This window comes from Sprattus sprattus (assembly GCF_963457725.1).
Source record: "Sprattus sprattus genome assembly, chromosome: 12".
Lineage (NCBI taxonomy): Eukaryota > Metazoa > Chordata > Actinopteri > Clupeiformes > Clupeidae > Sprattus > Sprattus sprattus.
Genome location: NC_137910.1, coordinates 4,309,988 through 4,329,437, shown reverse-complemented (window position 1 = coordinate 4,329,437; position 19,450 = coordinate 4,309,988). Strand labels below are relative to the sequence as shown.

At 40.0% G+C, this 19,450-nt stretch overlaps 2 protein-coding genes and 1 pseudogene across 3 annotated transcripts in view; all 3 read right to left on the bottom strand.

Moving 5' to 3' along the window:
- The window catches only part of LOC308373374 (transmembrane protein 150A-like), a 56,781-nt pseudogene extending 54,889 nt beyond the window's left edge, over window positions 1-1,892 (bottom strand). The window contains exon 1 of the transcript in view: window positions 1,828-1,892. The product of the transcript in view is annotated as a transmembrane protein 150A-like (transcript). The remainder of the gene's footprint in view (window positions 1-1,827) is intronic.
- A 1,895-nt stretch (window positions 1,893-3,787) lies between these two features.
- On the bottom strand, window positions 3,788-7,139 carry ftr14l (finTRIM family, member 14-like; the record flags this gene model as incomplete). Its single annotated transcript, XM_080848851.1, has 6 exons — window positions 3,788-4,308; window positions 4,942-5,001; window positions 5,179-5,338; window positions 5,794-6,027; window positions 6,511-6,606; window positions 6,720-7,139. 6 exons carry the CDS (start codon window positions 7,137-7,139, stop codon window positions 3,788-3,790), a joined length of 1,491 nt encoding a protein of 496 aa, XP_080704977.1.
- A 1,394-nt stretch (window positions 7,140-8,533) lies between these two features.
- On the bottom strand, window positions 8,534-11,185 carry LOC308373142 (toll-like receptor 4; the record flags this gene model as incomplete). Its single annotated transcript, XM_080848559.1, has 2 exons — window positions 8,534-9,377; window positions 11,151-11,185. The coding sequence occupies 2 exons, from the start codon at window positions 11,183-11,185 to the stop codon at window positions 8,534-8,536; spliced, it is 879 nt and encodes a 292-aa protein (XP_080704685.1).
- Between the last annotated feature and the right edge of the window lie 8,265 nt (window positions 11,186-19,450).

Here is a 19,450-nt window from a genome sequence, read left to right as displayed (position 1 = left end):
TCCCACTGTGCTTACATGGGGTGTATTACACCGAGAGTGCTACAGGGGTGAAGACCGGCACCACCAGACACCAACCTGTTCTACTAGTCTCCCCCTCATCCATAGCAACACCCCTCCCCCGTTGCTGCTGCTGAGAAAAGCGGGAGAAAAGATGTGAGGAAAATAGAGAAAGAAGGGTAAATAGAGAGAGAAGGGAAAATAAAGAGTGAAGGGGAAAAAAAGAACGGCGCACCCCTCCCATTTGCCCGCCAGGGCCACATTCTTGAGTGGCAGTGACCACAGAGTCAGGACCAGACTCCTGCCGGGATCACAGCCAAACAGGTGGGCGCCCCTCCTCCTGACCTCATTATCCTGATCCCACTCCACTCACCCGGACCCCATCCCCCACCTGTCGTCTTCTCCTGGACCCTCCTCTCCTCTCCTCATCTCATTTCTACCCCTCTAAAAGCTCTAATCCTCCATTTTTCTTCTCTTCTTCTACCCTTCTCACTGCATAAACACTGCGAAAACCAGGCACCAGTCTCTATCTCAGCTAGTATGTAGACAGAGAGAAACCCTCTTCCGAGGGGTGCCTCAGCTGTTATAACAAGATGCTTCCATAAGACAAGGAAGGACCTGAGGTTTGTTCAAGTTCAGGCAAGCTGCAGCCACATCTGGTAGCTATGATGGCTCCACCAACACAACTCCTTTGAACATTCAAATATCCATAATATAAGTGTCAGCTATGTTAAACCAACCTGACACAGTGCTGATTAGATGGGTAACTAATTAGTGTGATGCCAAGGCTGCTGTCTTGTAGATGACGCAGAGGGGACTCACGCCAAACAACCTATCACCACGGTTACCGTGGGAAGCCAGTCAGCCCCTTATTGTCATGGTCGCCGAGAATGCAGGCTATCCTTAAAAGGCACCGACTACGGCTACGGAATCGGAACTGTAGTTAGTGCACTAGGCTACTGCTTAGATTCCTTACCAGCAGTTTGAATATGATCGGTCCGGAATCTACTGTTGATTTATTTTCATATGGTGTATTTCCATAGCATTGCAATAGAGAACATGGTGTTTGTCAGTGGAGAAGGTCGAAACAACGTTTGTGTCCCCTGCTGTGGGGAATCCTAGTCATAGTGAGGTGATGCCGGGGCAATTGGGCAATCGGGCACCTCCGATAGCTCGTGCTCTATCCGGGGCGCGCCTCGCAGGGCCCAATGACCCCCTGTCGGCGCGTCTCCGGGACGCTGCTTTTACAGCGTACACCATATTTTTATTCAGTAACTTTGTGACAAAATAAACTGATTAAAGGTAAAGGTAAGGCACATGTTTTTGTCCGAAGCGACTTCAAATGACCCGGGTCGGCTCCTTGTATACCAACTATACCAACTTACAATAAGTCCTTTACGCTGTTAATAAACTACTGACACGGATACGTAGCAATACTGCCAATGTTATAGTCATGGAATTCCGTAGCAATAGTGACTTGGATCCTGAAAAGGTTCGAGACTTCCGAACCATGTCTGAGTGTGCATGTGCACATGTGTGTGTGTGTGTGTGTGTGTGTGTGTGTGTGTATTATAGAAAAAAAGGATGCACCAATGTTTGAAATAAAATAAAAACTAAAAACAATTCACTGAAGCTCAGCATACATCAATAAATGAAAGGTCACTACGAACAGAAACATTTGTCTCTGTCAACACTGAATTGTCAATACAATCCATGCCAGGTCATAAATGTTGTAACATCAAGGTCCCGATTCAATTCGCACTGAGACGCCAGCAGCCTAAATTACTCGGGAATCTAGAAGAAACTGAGAAGAAAAGAAGGATAACTCACACGACCCATATCCCTGTAATGGTTAAGGCTGGTAGGCTGACAGGTAATATCATCCAAAGAGACATCTCCGACGCTCGTTCATCAACCGCTCCTCCGGAGAGACTCCTTTCCTTTTGCGCCTTCGCCAGCCTCGCTGTCGTTGCTCATCAATTGGCATTTAAGTTCTTGGCCAGACCATTTCAAATCACGTTTTCGTAACTTTGTTGCGAAGTGACGTCTCCTCCCCCTACACGAGATGCACACAACATTGTAACATTCCACTTGCTTGGGTACAGTAAGAGTAAATGACTGCAATACTAAGTCGCCATAAGGTATTAACAAGTCTCCAATTAACCTTGTCGACGAAAAAAGATTGGCAACATATTCTTCGATGCAAAGGGAAATATACAACACAGTACTTTGCAGACGCTATTTTCCAGCAAATGGCTGAGTGGTAACATTATGGCAAGTTAGCGACTCGTGTAGGCAATGTGAAGCTCCTTCATTCGTTATTTGTGGATGCTCGATTGAGCTAACGTTGGGTTTTGCCAGTATCCTACCTTCTGTTTCTCTCAGTTGTAGGTCTTCTTCCACCTTTTTGTCTAGCTATGTTAGGCTATGCCGGGATGGAAGACGGAGAGCAGCGCTTACTATATCCCAACCGGTTATCCTAGCCTTACCTTTCTCTGAAGTCTATCCCTATAAAATCACAAGGAATCGAAGAACGGGGGTTGCATTTGGACGCTGTCTCCAGCGGCTCATTCATACTGGAGAAAAAAAATCCGTCTGCCCCTACACTTCTCTCATATCAACCAGTCCCTCCGCTCAGTGAGGAGGAGCGAGAGTGTGCATGTAGCCTGTGTCCCTGAGTGCTAAGTTTAGATTCCAGCAGCGCCGTGCGGACTGTGGGGGGCCCATGCGGGTACAACAGCCAGATGTTTTCTCTCGCCACCTCCCTCCCCCATTTGTATTGTTAACTGTCGCCGTAAATCGTAAAGTGTTGTAGCCTAACAAAAGTTGCATTGCATGGCCGCATATGCAAGTTTCAATATGACAAGAATTACAAATCACAAGAATTTCCAATACATTTGTTTTAAAAACGTGTGTCTTTATTTTGCTCCTTACGTTTACTTTAAGATACATTTATTTTCTTCTTCAGCAATTCTGGTGTCATTGGGTTGCTAATAATTAATATTTTGGCCATTCATCCCCTCCGAATCAAATATATTACAGTTAAGGTTAGCAGTATTAGCAATTAGTAACAGTTAACTATATGAACTAACATTTGTAATGGTTTAGAATTGGCTTGCAAAATAGGACAAATGTAAAAGCACTCACACACAAGGATTTACATTTTCTCTAACAAAAGGTGGGTGTTTGTGCTCTCTCTCCCTCTCTGTCCGGCCTGCTAAGTTAGCTAAACTAACCTTACATAGTTTTTGTTGTCAAAGGTAAAACTTCCTATAGCATCCAAAGAAATTGTGCTACAGGAACCGTTCAAAGGTGAGTTTACCAGTATATTATGGACTCTCTGTGCATCTTGATTATCTGCACAACATCTTTTAATCAAGCTTTCAGATTGACTTATTTGCAGTATGTCTCTAAGCATTTTTTGTTATTGACAACAAAATCGCAAACTGTACTTTTTAGTCCTGCAACACTCTGCCTAATTGCTCCCCCTAGTGGTTTACTGGCAGGTGCTTCATCAAACGGTGTTACTCTGTGAAGATCGGACCATTCCAGAAGTTCTTCAAAATATTGAAAAGGGTAACCCATTTGAAATGTTCTTGAGCCATGTAGCATCTTTAATATCCGGCTTCTTGTATTACAAATAACATTCAACACAAAGCATTTGACAGATGCAGTGTACATAAGTGTATGTTCAACATAAGATGTTACATAATATTTGATAAAAAAAATTACATTCCCAATCACCCAAGTCAGTAGTCCTTGTGTAGTAACACACAACAATTGTGGCCACTCACAGTTTCACAGTGGTGCCATACCCCCACACTCCAAACCCAGGATAAAGTGGTTCGGTGAAGGTAGTCTGCACCTGGTATAGAAGCACCATGGGATCTGCCACGCTATAAAATGCCAGCGTGCCCGCCCTGTGGTCCAGGTAAATCCCCACCTTCATCGAGCCAGGAACCGGGATGGCGGTGGACTTGCCGTTGTGGGTGAAAGAGAACTTCTCGTCCGAGCAGTAGAGGGTCCAGGAGTGTTCGTTCCAGCCGAAGCTGCTCTCGTTCCGGTTGCCCTTGCGGCGGAGTCCGCGGTAAGCCACGGCAACGTCCACCTCTGTTCCGCTCCAGTCCACCTCCCAGTAGCAACGCTTTCCCATCAGGCCCTGGGTGCAGAGCACCTGCTGCCAGTGGTCGAAGCGGTCGGGGTGGTCGGCGTAGGGCTGCATTTCCGTCGTCATGGTCACCGCCGTGTTGCCGCGCGACAGGCGGAGGCTCTGGTGCGCTGTGCTGGGGTCAAGGGTCGGCTGACAGGAGTCTGGGATATGGGAATGAGAGCGTTTACTCGAATTAGTCCTGTGGACTTCATTGCACTGTTGTCTTTTTATGAATACTTTAAAAGGCCATCTGTTGTCACTCTTTTGTGTCATAGCAACAACGTTGAGCTTCAAAGCAAATATCTGTGGTTATGTGAAACATCAGACTAAAAAACTCTGACAACAAAAGCTGAGTCATCTATAAGGATGCGACACTTTTTTTGTTACTGTAATAGAGATTGCTCTGTCGTATGCATGTGAGTAGTTATTCTGGAATGAAGCCGTGTAAAAACTTCCTCGCCTCTGGCATGTATCTCATTCACTGAATTTCTACAGTTGCAGGGCTAAAACCAGTTCTACAGAAACCTGACATCAGGCACACAATGCAGATGTGCCACCCTCTTGTTAAACAAACACACACACACACACACACACACACACACACACAGACACACACAGACACAGACACACACAGAGACACACACACAGACACACACACACACACACACACACACACACACACACACACACACACACACACACACACACACACACACACACACAGACACACACAGACACACACACACACATACACACCCATAGACATGTTTTCCATAGATAACTGTCATACTCACACTGCAAGAACTCCTCTCGTTTTGTTGGTTCCAGTGTTTGGAGAATATGAACATCATTTACTAGGGATGAAAAGGCAGATTATTCATAGACACATACAGACAAGGTGGTCAGAAATAGTAGTATTGTAGAGAGCTGTCGAGTGTAGAGTTGGTCAAAAAGACGCACACTTACAATCATTTATTTACTGTCTCTACTGTTTGAGAGTATGTGCCTCCTGTTATTACCACCTGACCTACCTGTTGAACTGATTTTTGCCATCTCCATTTTGCTGACCTCATCCAGTTGAGCTTTCAGTTCACCAATGGCTCTCTTGGTGGGCTCGAAAGAGAAGGACGGGGCCAAGGCTACTTTGGTCAAATCCTCATAGCCTGATGGAGCAGAGAGGGACTGCCAGCTCTGAGAGTCACAGACGGGACAGACAGATCCATTAGGTCCAGACAGATCACAGGCTTCACTTTTCATATCAGACACTTGTGATCAAAGTCATCAGGGGTGAAAACAAGTCATTTGAACAACATCACCTGCCACATATCTAAACCATTATATTGTTTCAGTTCAAGCACAACTCCATGATCTAATATTGTGGGGGCACTTACATGTGTTAATTCTTATTATATGTATGTGGGGAGTCATGTAATTCTATCAAGGGAGTAAACTGATATAGCTACATTACAATATTAGTCTGTCAAATAATGTCGGATATTGAGAAAGAGGACAGTGTGTAAAAAATTAGCTCTTTGCATTATGGAGTTAGAGTCTTCACAGATAATATCCATGTGAGCAACATGTAGGGGATAAACAAACAAGAGCCTGAAAGGAAAAAGACAACAGCTTTGTCATGTAGGCCTCACCAGCAGAAAGTGGATGTGGTCATCAGTGTGCGACAGCATCTCGAGGTCGTTGTGCCTCTTGCGCAGCAGCATGATCTCCTCCTCCATGCGGTCAAGGTGAGCCTCACCACGGCCCACCGTTGCCATCTCCTGCGCGCTGATCCGCTGCTTGACCTCGGCGTGGTGGCGCTGCAGAGCCTGAATCAGTTCAGTGAATATTCGCTCGTTCTCCTCCAGGACCACCTGCGCCGAGTTCTGAGAGGAGAGAGAGAGAGAGAGAGAGAGACGGGGACGAGAATAGGAATATGATAGGTTGGGCTTAAACTGGTTAGGTTTATTTATTTACCATATTTCAAACAGAAAGTCAATTCATATGGCTTTTATTTACATTAAGTATAAACACAGTTGACTAACAATTATGATGCATTTAAATGGTGCGAAATGAAAACAATAAACAACTAAATACAATATAGATGTAATTTTGATACCATATATATAGATAAATAGTCAAGACCAAAGTGTACAGTAAAATCGAATTGTAGGTAACAGCATAACACAAAAGATAAAAATCACAAATACTTTTAAAACCTGTCAATGGTGTGAATTTGTGTGTATCATGGTACAGGAGGCCAATGGACACAATATGGAATGTCAGCCCAATAATGACACACAAATTAACAGTTTTACAGGTAATTGTTTTTTAATTAGCTGGCAAAATATACAGCTAGCTGCTCTCACCTTGTGAGATTCCACAGCCCGCCGGAACTCCTGCCATCTCTTCACTCTGTCCTCGATTTTCTCCTGTGACATCATCAACTTGGCCGCTAGTTGCTTCTACAAGAAAACGCCACATCGATAAACAAAATCGTCAGAGACTTTACTTGTTTACTTGAGTGTTTATGTAAGGCTTAGACTCTAGGCCGAGGATACACAGCAATGTCACGTACCTGTTTTTCAGTCCTCTCAGCCGCAGCAGATACAATGTCATGTTTTTTGTGGTCATCCATTAGACACGTCACACAAACACAGGACTGGTCAGTGCGGCAGAACACTTCTCGAAGCTTGTCATGCTCGGCGCAGATTTCCTCCCGCAGCTGTCCAGTAGCCGTCACCAGCTTGTGCTTCATGAAAGCAGGGTACTCGTAGTGCGACTGCAGGTGTGTCTCACAGTATGAGGCCAGGCACGTCAGACAAGACTTTACGGCCTTTGACTTCTTTCCCATGCAAAAATCGCACAACACGCTACCGGGGTTAAAACGATCACTGAGCCTTGAACTCGGTCGACCACCACTGGGTGTTGTGGACCTCCGCGGTTTTTCCAGAGTCCTGTACTTATCCCGGTCCATCCTACTGCTGCTACGCGACATTTTGACACCGTGGAAAAACGTAGTGCTAAGCTACTACAAGGGCAGTGGCTGTAGTTACACTGAGAGGAATCTGGTTTCAATGAAACCGTATGTCAGCTGCTTTTTACGCCCGGAATGTCAAACTCTAGGTGTAACCGGTATTCCAGGTTGGGTCAACAGGTGCCTGGGGGCGTGGCAGGATTTTACAACCCATCCCGCATCCATCATCCAACCCATGCAGTCAAGTGGAATTACAAGTTGAGAGAGAGGGAGAGAGAGAGAGAGAGTGAGAGAGGGGGGGGGGGAGAGAAAAAGGATAACAAACGAAATAGTTTTGCAGTGATGATCCAGGCAAAGGTGAAAATAGATTGTTTATTTGACTTAAAAACATTCAAGCTAACCTGCTCCCAAACACCATTGACAATACATACGAAAATAAATAGAATTCAATAACACAAGACCCAGGATGGTGAACACTTTCTAATGGACCTGAAATATTTGTAAGTATCAGACAGTATCAGTATAAGAACATAAAGACATAAAGACATTTTCCACACTGCATGAACTGCATTTAGCACAAAAGCAGCAGCAGCAGTAGTATCTTCCTATCATTTATTCATAAATTAATAGATTCTTTACCTGCTCATGTACATCTCTTGACATTTGGGGTTCGGCAACAACTAAAGAATACCTCAGTTTAAAAAATCCAGATGTCCCCCCTGTATAACTTAAGATAGTTATGACTTGTTTATTTCAAGAGGACATATTTAAAGGGCAGCCAAAATAATGATAAAAAAACACCTGGAAGGAAGGTTGACATTTGTCAGAACATTATGGGACGGTGGAATGATTAAGTGTTAAATACTCTAGTATGCAGTATATGAGCCGAGTTGTTAGATGTGATGGCATGGCACACAATGAGTTGAATGGATAATGGATAAACAGTTTATTAATACAATAAATGGTAAGCTCAAATGTTAGAAAAATGTAAGGTTTAACCCAAATGGATGAGCACAAATGTAAATACCCAAATGGATGAGTACATATTTAAATGATATGATTTTAATGAATAGGTTGGGTGCCAATTAGACCAAACCATAAAGTAGTTGTAATAGGAGTGAAAATACAGTATGCCACAACATCAAGTTTAAATCTCTTAGTCTCAGTCATCGGTCATCAGTCATTTCACAGACAGTGAAAAAAGGGAACATTTACCAAGAACCACTGCAGAGGCAGCTTTTCAGATGCTGAAAGTCTCTTGAATGATATATACATTAAAAAAATCTAGGAGAGAGATCGACACAATCACACCATAAGATCCACATATACAACCTGTTTCAGAACCAGGTAAGATGTATTCCAGTTTCGGGAAGTTTGACATTAGGCTAGAATTTATAATTCAAAGTTCAAAAATGTCATTTCTTTGAAATAATGGCTTTTCTGAGACGTGTCCAGAACCTCACATTGCTTAGTGCATTCCTCTTCCACTTGAGGTAGGTGTTCTTTTTCAGATACTTGTGAAGTCCGAACACTCTCTTTATCTTCTTATCTTCTACATCTTCAAGAATGATGATGATGATGCTGGTATTTCGCCCCAAGACAAGCCATGACTGTGCCAGCTCAAACTCAAAGCGACACCAGGAACTGTCTATGAAGTGCTGAGTCACCACCACGATAACGTTGCGGCTACCTATGATGCCTTCGTCCACAATATTGGAGGTGATTGACTTGCCTGCTTCAAAATCTCGCTCGTGAAGGCAAAGCTGAATTGGGGGCACTCCTTTCTCAAGGCGTTCTACAAGCTCATCCCTGACCCAGGCTTCATCCTTGCTGGAGTAGATCACAAAGGCGTCGTAAGAGCATTCGTCCTGTCGAGACGTTCTGTAGCCCCTTAGCAATATGCAGCAGTAACGCAGATTGAACTGGAACTTGTACACCAAGACAGAGAATAGGAGTAACATAACAGCCATTATGAGCACCACTGTTATCACTCTCTTATTATGAACACAGTGTGTGGAGTCAAAGTCAATCACTCTGGAGTTCATAGATGAGGGTTTGCATGACATTTGTTGAGGATCTTTTAGAACTGATTGATGATTAATGATCCAGGAAATAAATTCAGTGTGAGAACAGGAACATTCTATGGGATTGAAGGACAAATCAAACACCAGAAGATCAACGGGGAGATTCTGAAGAATGTTTGGAGAGATGCTGGCTATGTTGTTGCCAGCCGCACGAAAAAAGGTTAGTTTTGACAGACTGGGAAAGGCGAGGAAGTCCACCTTAATCAATTTGTTCCCTCTAAGAGTCAAGTGTTTTAAATTATGTAGATCCCGGAAAGAAGTCAAGGGTATGTCTTCAATGGCACAATTTGAAACGTCCAGAGCCTCCAAAGTTGTAAGATTTAAAAATAATTGGCTAAAAATACCGTTTACAAAGCTGTTGCCAGCTATTTTCAATTCCTTCAGACTGCTCAAACCATTAAAAAAATTGTCGTATTTAAAGGTAATTTGTGAATAAGAAAGGTCCAGATATTTCAAATGCCAAAGGTTTTGCATAACAGGATACTCGTGTACGACTTTAACTTTAGTGTCATGGATATCCAATATTTCTAGAGATGTATGTCTTGAAAGTCCAAATACTCTAAGTCTAACACCAGCATTTACACTCAGATTCAGATATCGAAGTTTAGGAGTGTCAAAAAATTCTACATCACAACAAGACATTATCAAATTATTGCCGCTTATATCAACATATTCTAGACTAGGCAAATCCTCTATCGGTTTGAATTCGGATGGATGATAATTGCCATCTAATTTCATTTTGAAGACCATTTTTTTCAAATTGGGTAGATGAGACAGATTTAGTCCTGGTATAGTAGCCATTATGCCTTCGACCACAATAATCTCTTTGAGGTTTTGAAAATGAAAAAGTTCTCCGATATCCAATTGAACATAACTCAGAAAGATCTTTGAACAATTAGTCATGCAACCAAAGATGTGACCTGGTAGCTTTGAAGATGTGGATTGATGCAAATATATCTCCTGAAAGTTAATGTAACAAAGATTGTCCAGGGAATCTGTGTATATATGGATCCTTCCAGATTCCCGGTAGCTTCCAATTCTCAACCTTTTCACATTTAGACCATTGAGGCCTCCAGTAGCATCTCTAACAATGGCGGATGAGCTGAAGGTGTCACGTAGATCAAGCTCTTCCAGGTGAAGGCCTTTAAATGCCCCTGTTTCTATGAAGGCTATTGGGTTTCTGGACAATATTAAAGTGATATTGCTACCCATCTCACTCAAAACAGAAGTGTGATCAGCCCTGATAGCAGATATGTTGTTTGTATGAAGGTCCAGTAATGTGAAGTCCTTGAAGCTGACAGCGTAGGTTGGAAGAGCGATGGATAATACGCTGTTTGTTCCCATTTGTAATTCCTTTAGGTTTGTTAAATTCTGTAAATTCAGACTGTCCATGGAAAGCAGACCGATGTCTACTAGGACGAGCTTGTGTATTTTTTCCAAAACATTAAAACTGCTTCTTCCCAAATATTTGACTGGATTTCCGGTGAGAATCAAAACAGATAAATTCCTTACATTAAAGAAGGCATCATTGTCAATGTGCTGGACGTGACATCTGTTTAAAAAGAAACACACACAACACAGGCCAGTATCAAATAATCATGTTCACATTGTGCACAATTTATCTGCATTGTCAGTTTAGTAGATATATATTCCTGTCCAACAACTTAAATTAAAGAAAGAAACATTCCGTCTACCTTGTGAGATCAAGATGTTGCAGTAATGGTAGTCTGGGGAAAACACTTTTCTCCAAGATGTTTAGGTAATTAAAACTGAAATCCAAATGTTCTGTGGAGGGAGGGATACTGGCTGGGATGACGCTCAGGTTCCTCCTGTAACACGAGTATTGGAGATTGGCAACAACCTGAAAGCAGGATAGACGTGTTAAAGTCCACAAATATATGGCGAGACAGAATTAGGTACATGGTCTTAATACTGAATGACACATTACCATACCTCTAGGCATGTTTCCATATCTTCAGTCATTTTGACTGCGCATGAAGTAGTGAGAATCATCCACATAACTGAAAGTGTAATCCTGTGTACCGGCAAGGCAGCCATTTTAGATAAACGGACAGAGATCATAAACACCTTTGTTTATCAGGGTTGTGACTATCATATTGTTAAACAGGGAACAGACAGGCTTTCTTGAAAACCAAAGAGGAACAGAAACCACGTGTTGTCCTTCATAATCACTGCGGAAATTCACAGATGACAGACCAAAGGAACTGTGACTATTTTATTGTTATTGTCAGTCAAGTTGAACTCACATGATAAGATCAACTCTTTTTACCTGTTTCTGAGTTTTTTTTAAATCTAGTTATTAGAACACATTTTACTGTATGTTTTGCAATCGTCTGGTAGTGCCAAATACATCATGTTTTCCTATTTTTAAATATCACAAAGTAGAAATATCTATAATAAATATAATCTTTCATTATAATTTCTATCATAACTTGTTTTAGTATAGAAATTGAATATATCATATAATAAATCAATCCACTGATCCATTTCATTCACTGAACGGTCAGCAAACTTCAAACTGAGGGGAATATAAGTTGCAAAAAGTATCAACCAGTCATTGTCAAATTAAAAATTGAGCATCAAGATGTCAAGTCTAATGTGTGTTAAGCTCCCTTTTCCATTGAGGTGCATTCCAACTTTTACATATAACAAATATAAACTGTCTTACAGTTTTTTACAATTGCTAAAACACATTCTTGAAACAGTCACTCATTTTCTCTAAACTCTAAACACAAAACCTCATCTTCAAGCACTATTTACAAAACCTCTGAATCCTCTTGCAAAATGAAACTTTCGCCTCAAAACAGTTTTACCTGTGCTCAAAATCAAACACTGCTGTCAAATCATAAACAAAGTGTTCAAAAAGATATACACTTTCAATCAGTCAGTAAACAATACACCAAAAAATAGAAAACACACTGTTCAAAACATATAGTTCTCAGGGAGAAGTACATTTTTTTTTTTTTTTACCTCAAAACAAATTTCATATTTATCTATCATTGACTTTTGATGAATGAAAACATGTTCTCTCTCATAGTAGTTATACAAATGTATTATAAATGTATTATACAAACTACTTTGCTTTGCTCTAATTTGTGTTGGTTCTTTCTCCTTCTTGTACCCCTATAGTACTGTACCCTGCATCTCACTACTCACAACTCACTCTTGTTCTTCGTTGATATGAACCTGCAACCAGTCAAAATCTATTGAGCAATCAGTACTGTTACTGTACCAAATAGAAAGCACAATGTTCAGGGCCATATAACTTGTTTACGTTTTGTCCTTATACAGCCTACAATACACTGTAGGCCTACTACAATATACACTACCACAGTAAAAGGGACACAAATCAAAGGAGTCAACGTCAACGTCCTCCCCTAATATTGTTTCTTCTATTCATTCTCAGACTTTCTCCTTCCCACCTTCAACAACCTGTTTGCTCCCTAAACTGGCTCATATTGGTTGTGTCACATCATTTGATACAAGTTAAATCAATTTTGAGTGGTTGTGTTCAGTCAATGACATTTGTTCTCTATTTGTATTTGATTGTTGCCACTTGTGTTTACCAGTATGGATGACATGTGAATTAGAGTGCAGAATGTGTTTTAAGACTGATAATGTGTTAAGAGTTTTGCTGAAAAGTCTAAGTGAGACCTGCAAATTGTGTTGTACCATGATAAATAGTTTAAGGTATTGACAACAGACTGCCCAATTAGCTTCATGAGTTCAGGCAACTGAGAACTTTGTTCACCCAGTGGGTTTTAGTGTTTTAGCAATTGTAAAAAACTGTAAGCCTGTGATTCACTTCAAGTTAAGGCTTGTGAGAATGTGAAAGCACATTTATTTAGACGTCAGTCTTTCTTGACGTCAAACTTCCTTTTCTGCAAACCACATAGCATGCTGTCTACTTCAAAAATTGTGAGCTTCTGTTTGTTGGGAACCCTCTCTCCCTGTAACTCACTCTCTATTTCAGGTCTATTTCTACCAAATTAATGATTTTTACCATATTTAACGTTTGTGTAATGTGCAGCTTTGGCCACAAGAGGGCAATGTTTCACAATGGAAAGACCCTCAGTAGCACTCCATTGCAGGATGTTCACAGAACTGAGGTGAATGAGCTCTGGCTTAGGATCTGTTGTCTGGATCTGTTGTCTAGGAACAAATGCCATCTGGATTGAAACCATTTCATTTTCAAAGGTAGCCTATGCCATTGTTCAGTTAAAAAAATATTGAATATCATTCAGGCGTTTAAAGGTCAGCATAACTTGAACCACCAGCTAAGAAGATTCCCTTCCAGAAGGCCAGCATTTTAGTTGAAACCTATGGTGTTAAGCAACTAGTAGGATGGCTTTTGCGGATCAAGTGTTAAGGTGGGTTTTGCAAAAAAATGAGACAATTAAACAACTTTGCACCAACTGACTTTGCAATGGAGTTGGTTTTTCAATTAAGAAATGCTTTATATTTACATAACAACAATAACAATTGAAACTGTCTTAAGGCACTTTATAGAACCCAGAATCTGAACCGCCAAGAGTGAGCACTGGCAATGGGGCAAGGAAAAACAAAAGTGAACTCCAGCGAGACTTATACAAATTATACAACTATGGTAAGTGCTCCAGATTGCAATGAAACAATGAGCAGACTGCTGCACACATCACAAGGATCAATTCATGACCAAACATGAATATACTTCATTCTTATACATTTGCATACAACTGTCACAATTGTCTCAATCAAGGTTCTCTCTGTTACAGGGGGAAACTGGAGCAAGTAACCAGGTGTTCAGGAATGCAGGATGTGGTCATCAGTTAAACTGTGACCGGTCTATAGTGTGCCTGAAAGCACCCGCTGCAAGCACGATCAGTCCTGGTTGAGCAACCCCGTGGCCAAACACCAGAGATCTGAATGTCTATTCTGTGGATCTAATCACTCTCGTGGTGGATTAAGCCTCATAAGATGTTTTGGGAAAACACTTTAACGCACGGAAACAACAGGCTGCTCTATTTTTTATTTTTGTTTGTGGGGACACTCCCTTGACTACCTCCACCTCCTCCTCATTGTGAGGCAAAGCTGTCAAATCATACAAGAGAGGTGAGAGGCGCCAAAGGAAACGCTTCATACATCCAACCTAATTGCCAGAAGTCCAGATAATTTTTTATTTAATTATTTTATGTACACATAGGCTATCTAGAGAGAAACATAAGTGTTTAAGGACAAAATATGAAAAGGACAAATGACGGGAAACATGATTTAGAGCAAAAGTCGAAATAAAGAAAGACATGCTTAGCTAAGAAAGGGCTTGGCAACACATAAATGAATAGATTTAGGTATGCTGGTATGTTTCTAGGAATAGCAGTGCTAAGACGGCTCTGGGGAACCTACGACCACCACACTCAAGCTCTGCCCATCTTAGACTGCGATGCCACCCTGAAATGACCCACCACTGAAGATGTCAAACTAACTCGCCAAATTCAGCAGCAAAACACTTAATTTAAAACATTTAAGTTCATACAGGTTATACAAACCTTTACGTAAAGGTTAAACCCTGATGAATAACCATGGCAGAAACATATTTTTATGAGGATATGGTTTTGACAAAGCATGCATACTTCTTTCCCTAACCACTTCACAAAAACACCATTTATCTTTGTCAGTCTCTAAGTTGAAACACTAGAGGGTCAGCTGGCATGGATCTTTTCCATCTGAGATAAACTGTTGTTCTTGTTTTTTTTTTAAATATAATATTAATATGCTATTGGGTCTGCCTTTCACAAAACAAAACCCAACAGCATCCTAGTTGATAGAGTTCACAGTGAAGTGTGAGAAAAGCAGAAGTCTCACGCTGCCAGAGAGACCACAGAGAATATGAGACGGGGTATTGCAGGTGCGTGGTTAGATTTAGCTGATCTCTCACAAGAAAATGTCGACATGTAAAGACAGCCTCATGATAACCCCTTCTGAAGGTTAGGACATGCCATTTCATGCCAGATTATTGACTTGATGTCCAGTAGCTGAATACACTTGTATATGGGCCATTCTACCAAATTCGTGTAATATGCAGTCCCTCAACAATAAAAACTATTTACAAAACAATTAGGTATTTAGGCATAGATATTAAATTAGAAAATGTTATGGTCTATATAAACCCAATGCATTAAATGAGATAGTGATAAGCTAAATATCTACAAAATCATCATTTATAGGGTACTTTCTATTGGGAAGTAGCTGTCCCCAACCCTGACATCTAAATTTCAATGCCTTTAAATAACACTTTTCAATTTTTTTTTATTTTTTTCAATTATTTAATTTCAAAGATCTTTATGATTGGGTTGAAACAGAACTTGGAATATTTAGATTTATTGTGGGTTTAATTTTTAAATCAATTTTCTATACTCAAAAAATCATGTCCCTAGTTTTCATGTCACTACCGAAACACAAGAGTTTTAGTCCATTGGCTGAGCCTGTGTTTTAGCCAGGACTCTGCATTTTTGACCATGCATTGACACTGCATCTCTGTCCCTCATGGTTGAATGGTAAGTAGCTAATTCCCATAGTTTTTATATAAATGTGTTCCAAAGTCTGAAAATCGACGTGTAACCTTAAGAATTGTCACTACCGAAACGCATGTTTTCTTCAATTAAGTAAACCTTTTGGGGTTTCATGGAAAATCTTATGTTTGTATGTGTGTTCACCTCTTCAAAGATGTGTTTGCAAGCCGTGTGCTTGCTAGAATTCTTTATTTATGCTTAAAGTTAGCTAGAATTGTCACTACCGAAACAGTCACTACCGAAACATATGGTAGTGACCAGATGATTTCGGTAGTGACAAAATGAAATGGTAAGTAGTTCAATCCCATCATTTTTAAATAAATGTGTTGTGTGGACTAAAGGGCGGCCCAGAGCACCTTTTGGATGATTTTGGGAGAGAAATGAACATCCATCGGACAGTGCAGTCACTACCGAAACACTGGATGTCACTACCGAAACAGTGCAGCACTACCGAAACACTGGATGTTTTGTAAAAAATTAAGTATATTGAGTAATCAACTAAAATTTTATGATACTGATTGGATTAATGTATGTTCAATTTCATCAATCAACAACTCTGGAATCAATATGATCAGTATTTTGCATTTTACAAAGAAATATTGTACTTAGATTTTGATGAATTGTATAAATTGAACTTGAAAATTTGGTAAAAATTTCATTTTTATGGATTTCATTGTGAAAACCTTCAAGAAATATTTGTAAAAATACTCTTCAGAGAAGGGAAGGAAACACAATCTGAACAGGTCAATGATAATACTTTTTTACTATAGTAAATGTGATGTTTCGGTAGTGACAATTTTTGGAAGAGGAAAAACATTCCAACACATTCTGAAAATACAATTGAAAATTGACTGTTCTTTTACTAGATATGTGTACTTTAGATATGGTACAATATACATACAGACAAAGTTTTGGGAATAAAACATAAAAAAATTCAAAATATTTCCGACCTGACTTTGCACCAATTCGGTAGAATGGCCCATATAAGTGTATATAATTTTGAACACTTTGTTTATGATTTGACAGCAGTGTTTGATTTTGAGCACAGGTAAAACTGTTTTGAGGCAAAATTTCATTTTGCAAAAACCTCATCTTCAAGCACTATTTACAAAACCTCTGAATCCTCTTGCAAAATGAAACTTTCGCCTCAAAACAGTTTTACCTGTGCTCAAAATCAAACACTGCTGTCAAATCATAAACAAAGTGTTCAAAATTATATACACTTTCAAGCTGTAAGTAAACAAAACACCAAAAAATAGAAAACACACTGTTCAAAACATATAGTTCTCAGGGAGAAAGTACATTTTATTTTACCTCAAAACAAATTTCATATTTATCTATCATTGACTTTTCATGAATGAAAACATGTTCTGTCATAGTAGCTATACAAATGTATCAGAAATTACTACTTTGTTTTGCTCTAATTTGTGTTGGTTCTTTCTCCTTCTTGTACCCCTATAGTACTGTACCCTGCATCTCACTGCTCACAACTCACTCTTGTTCTTTGTTGATATGAACCTGCAACCAGTCAACATCTATTGAGCAATCTGTACAGTTACTGTACCAAATAGAAAGCACAATGTTCAGGGCCATACAATTTGTTTACGTATTGTGCTTGTACTGTACAGCCTACAATGCACTGTAGGCCTACTATACACTACCACAGTAAAAGGGACACAAATCAAAGGAGTCAACGTGGTGTTTACTTGTCCTCCTCCCCTCACATTGTTTCTTCTATTCATTCTCAGACTTTCTCCTTACCACCTTCAACAACCTGTTTGCTCCCTAAACTGGCTCATATTGGTTGTGTCACATTCAGAGGTTTTGAAAATAGTGCTTGAAGATGAGGTTTTGTGTTTAGAGTTTAGAGAAAATGAGTGACTGTTTCAAGAATGTGTTTTAGCAATTCTAAAAAACTGTAAATCAATTTTGAGTGGTTGTGTTCAATCAATGACATTTGTTCTCTATTTGTATTTGATTGTTGCCACTTGTGTTTACCAGTATGGATGACATGTGAATTAGAGTGCAGAATGTGTTTTAAGACTGATAATGTGTTTAGAGTTTTGCTGAAAAGTCTAAGTGAGACCTGCAAATTGTGTTTTACCATGTGAAATAGTTTAAGGTACTGACAACAGACTGCACAATTAGCTTCATGAGTTCAGGCAACTGAGAACTTTGTTCAGCCAATGGGTTTTAGTGTTTTAGCAATTGTAAAAAACTGTAAAAGTAGTGTTACAGTTCTTCAGTTATCATACTATTCCTACTAGTCTGATGGGGATATTAAGTAAGTGACATCTGTACTGATGAAGTGTCAGTGTTGCCATAGAGAAGCACAAAGGTTGTGTAACAGGCCTTGCCTGCAGTCACAGTATCCACAGTTGCTGATGGCCCAGACATGTTAACATCAGGTATCGCTCTGCAAAATATACGCCTTGTACACCTGTATGTTCTAAAGTGTGCTGACGTGTGCTTTATAGCTTTGGAAGTAGTTTGAGGCATAAAGGTTTGCACACTTTGCTAAACAGTACCTTCGAGAAAAGTGGAGGACAGTAAGTAGCCGAGTCCACCCGAGGCTAACTGCCCAATAAACACACACCTCAAGTTCAAGTTCAAGTGCTTTATTTGTCACATACACGAACATGCAGTGAAATGTTAAAGGGTCTACCCTCCACACTGTGCAAAGAAAATTTTAAATACAATAAAATAAAATAAATGATTTAATACAATAAGGAAAGAGTGCTGAATTTACCTAAGGTCCTCCCTGGAAGTGATGGCGTCATTTTGAAATCCAATGGCCAAGTTGATGATGAAACATCACCCTCCCAAACCCCCACGATGAAATGACTTATATAGACACACCAACAAGCCAACTCTTCACTTCACTCAGCAAGTGTGTCTTGCAGCCATCTTTGGAGGTGAGTATTTACAGCTCAAGAAGCTACGTAAGTGTCTGTTGCAGGTATATTCATCTGATTGGTCTCGTAACCATGTTTGTGCTCACTGAAGAGGAAGTGTGTTGGGATTTAACACTTGACTGTTGGAAATGTATATCAGATTTTCTTTTGAACCAGATTTTGAAATTGACGATAGACACTAAACTGGCCTACTCACAGATTAAAGCCCAATTGGCGAATTATGTAATAATTATCACACTGGTAAACAATACAAATTTTGGAATTTCAATTTGTAGTTAAGTTTAGGAATTTGAAGTTTTGGAATTAACTGCACTTGTTTATGTTTGCATCCCTTTGTTGTCAGATTTGTCTTTTAAGAGGAAAAGAATACCTAAAGCATGGCCCGAAAACTCCTTCTGGTTTTTGTGGTAAGTCATTTTAGAACTCTTTCTGGTTATTGTGGTAAGTCATTTTAGAACTCCTTTTGGTTATTGTGGTAAGTCATTTTAGAATGTCCATAACACTAGAAGGAGGAGGTATGTCGCGGGATAAAAAAACTAAAAAAAAATTAACACTAATACAGTAATATCAGGCACATATTAATGTACACTAATACTCTAATATCTATTGAACTGTGTTATTTTCTCAGCTATTTCTTGTGGTTGGTGAGCTGTTTGGACAAGCAGGTGAGAGTGAGAGTTGCACATTTTACTAAAAAAACTATTTGAAATGTGAAACAAAGGACATTGTTGGGTCTCTTTGCCCCCTACATACTTGTGTTTAGT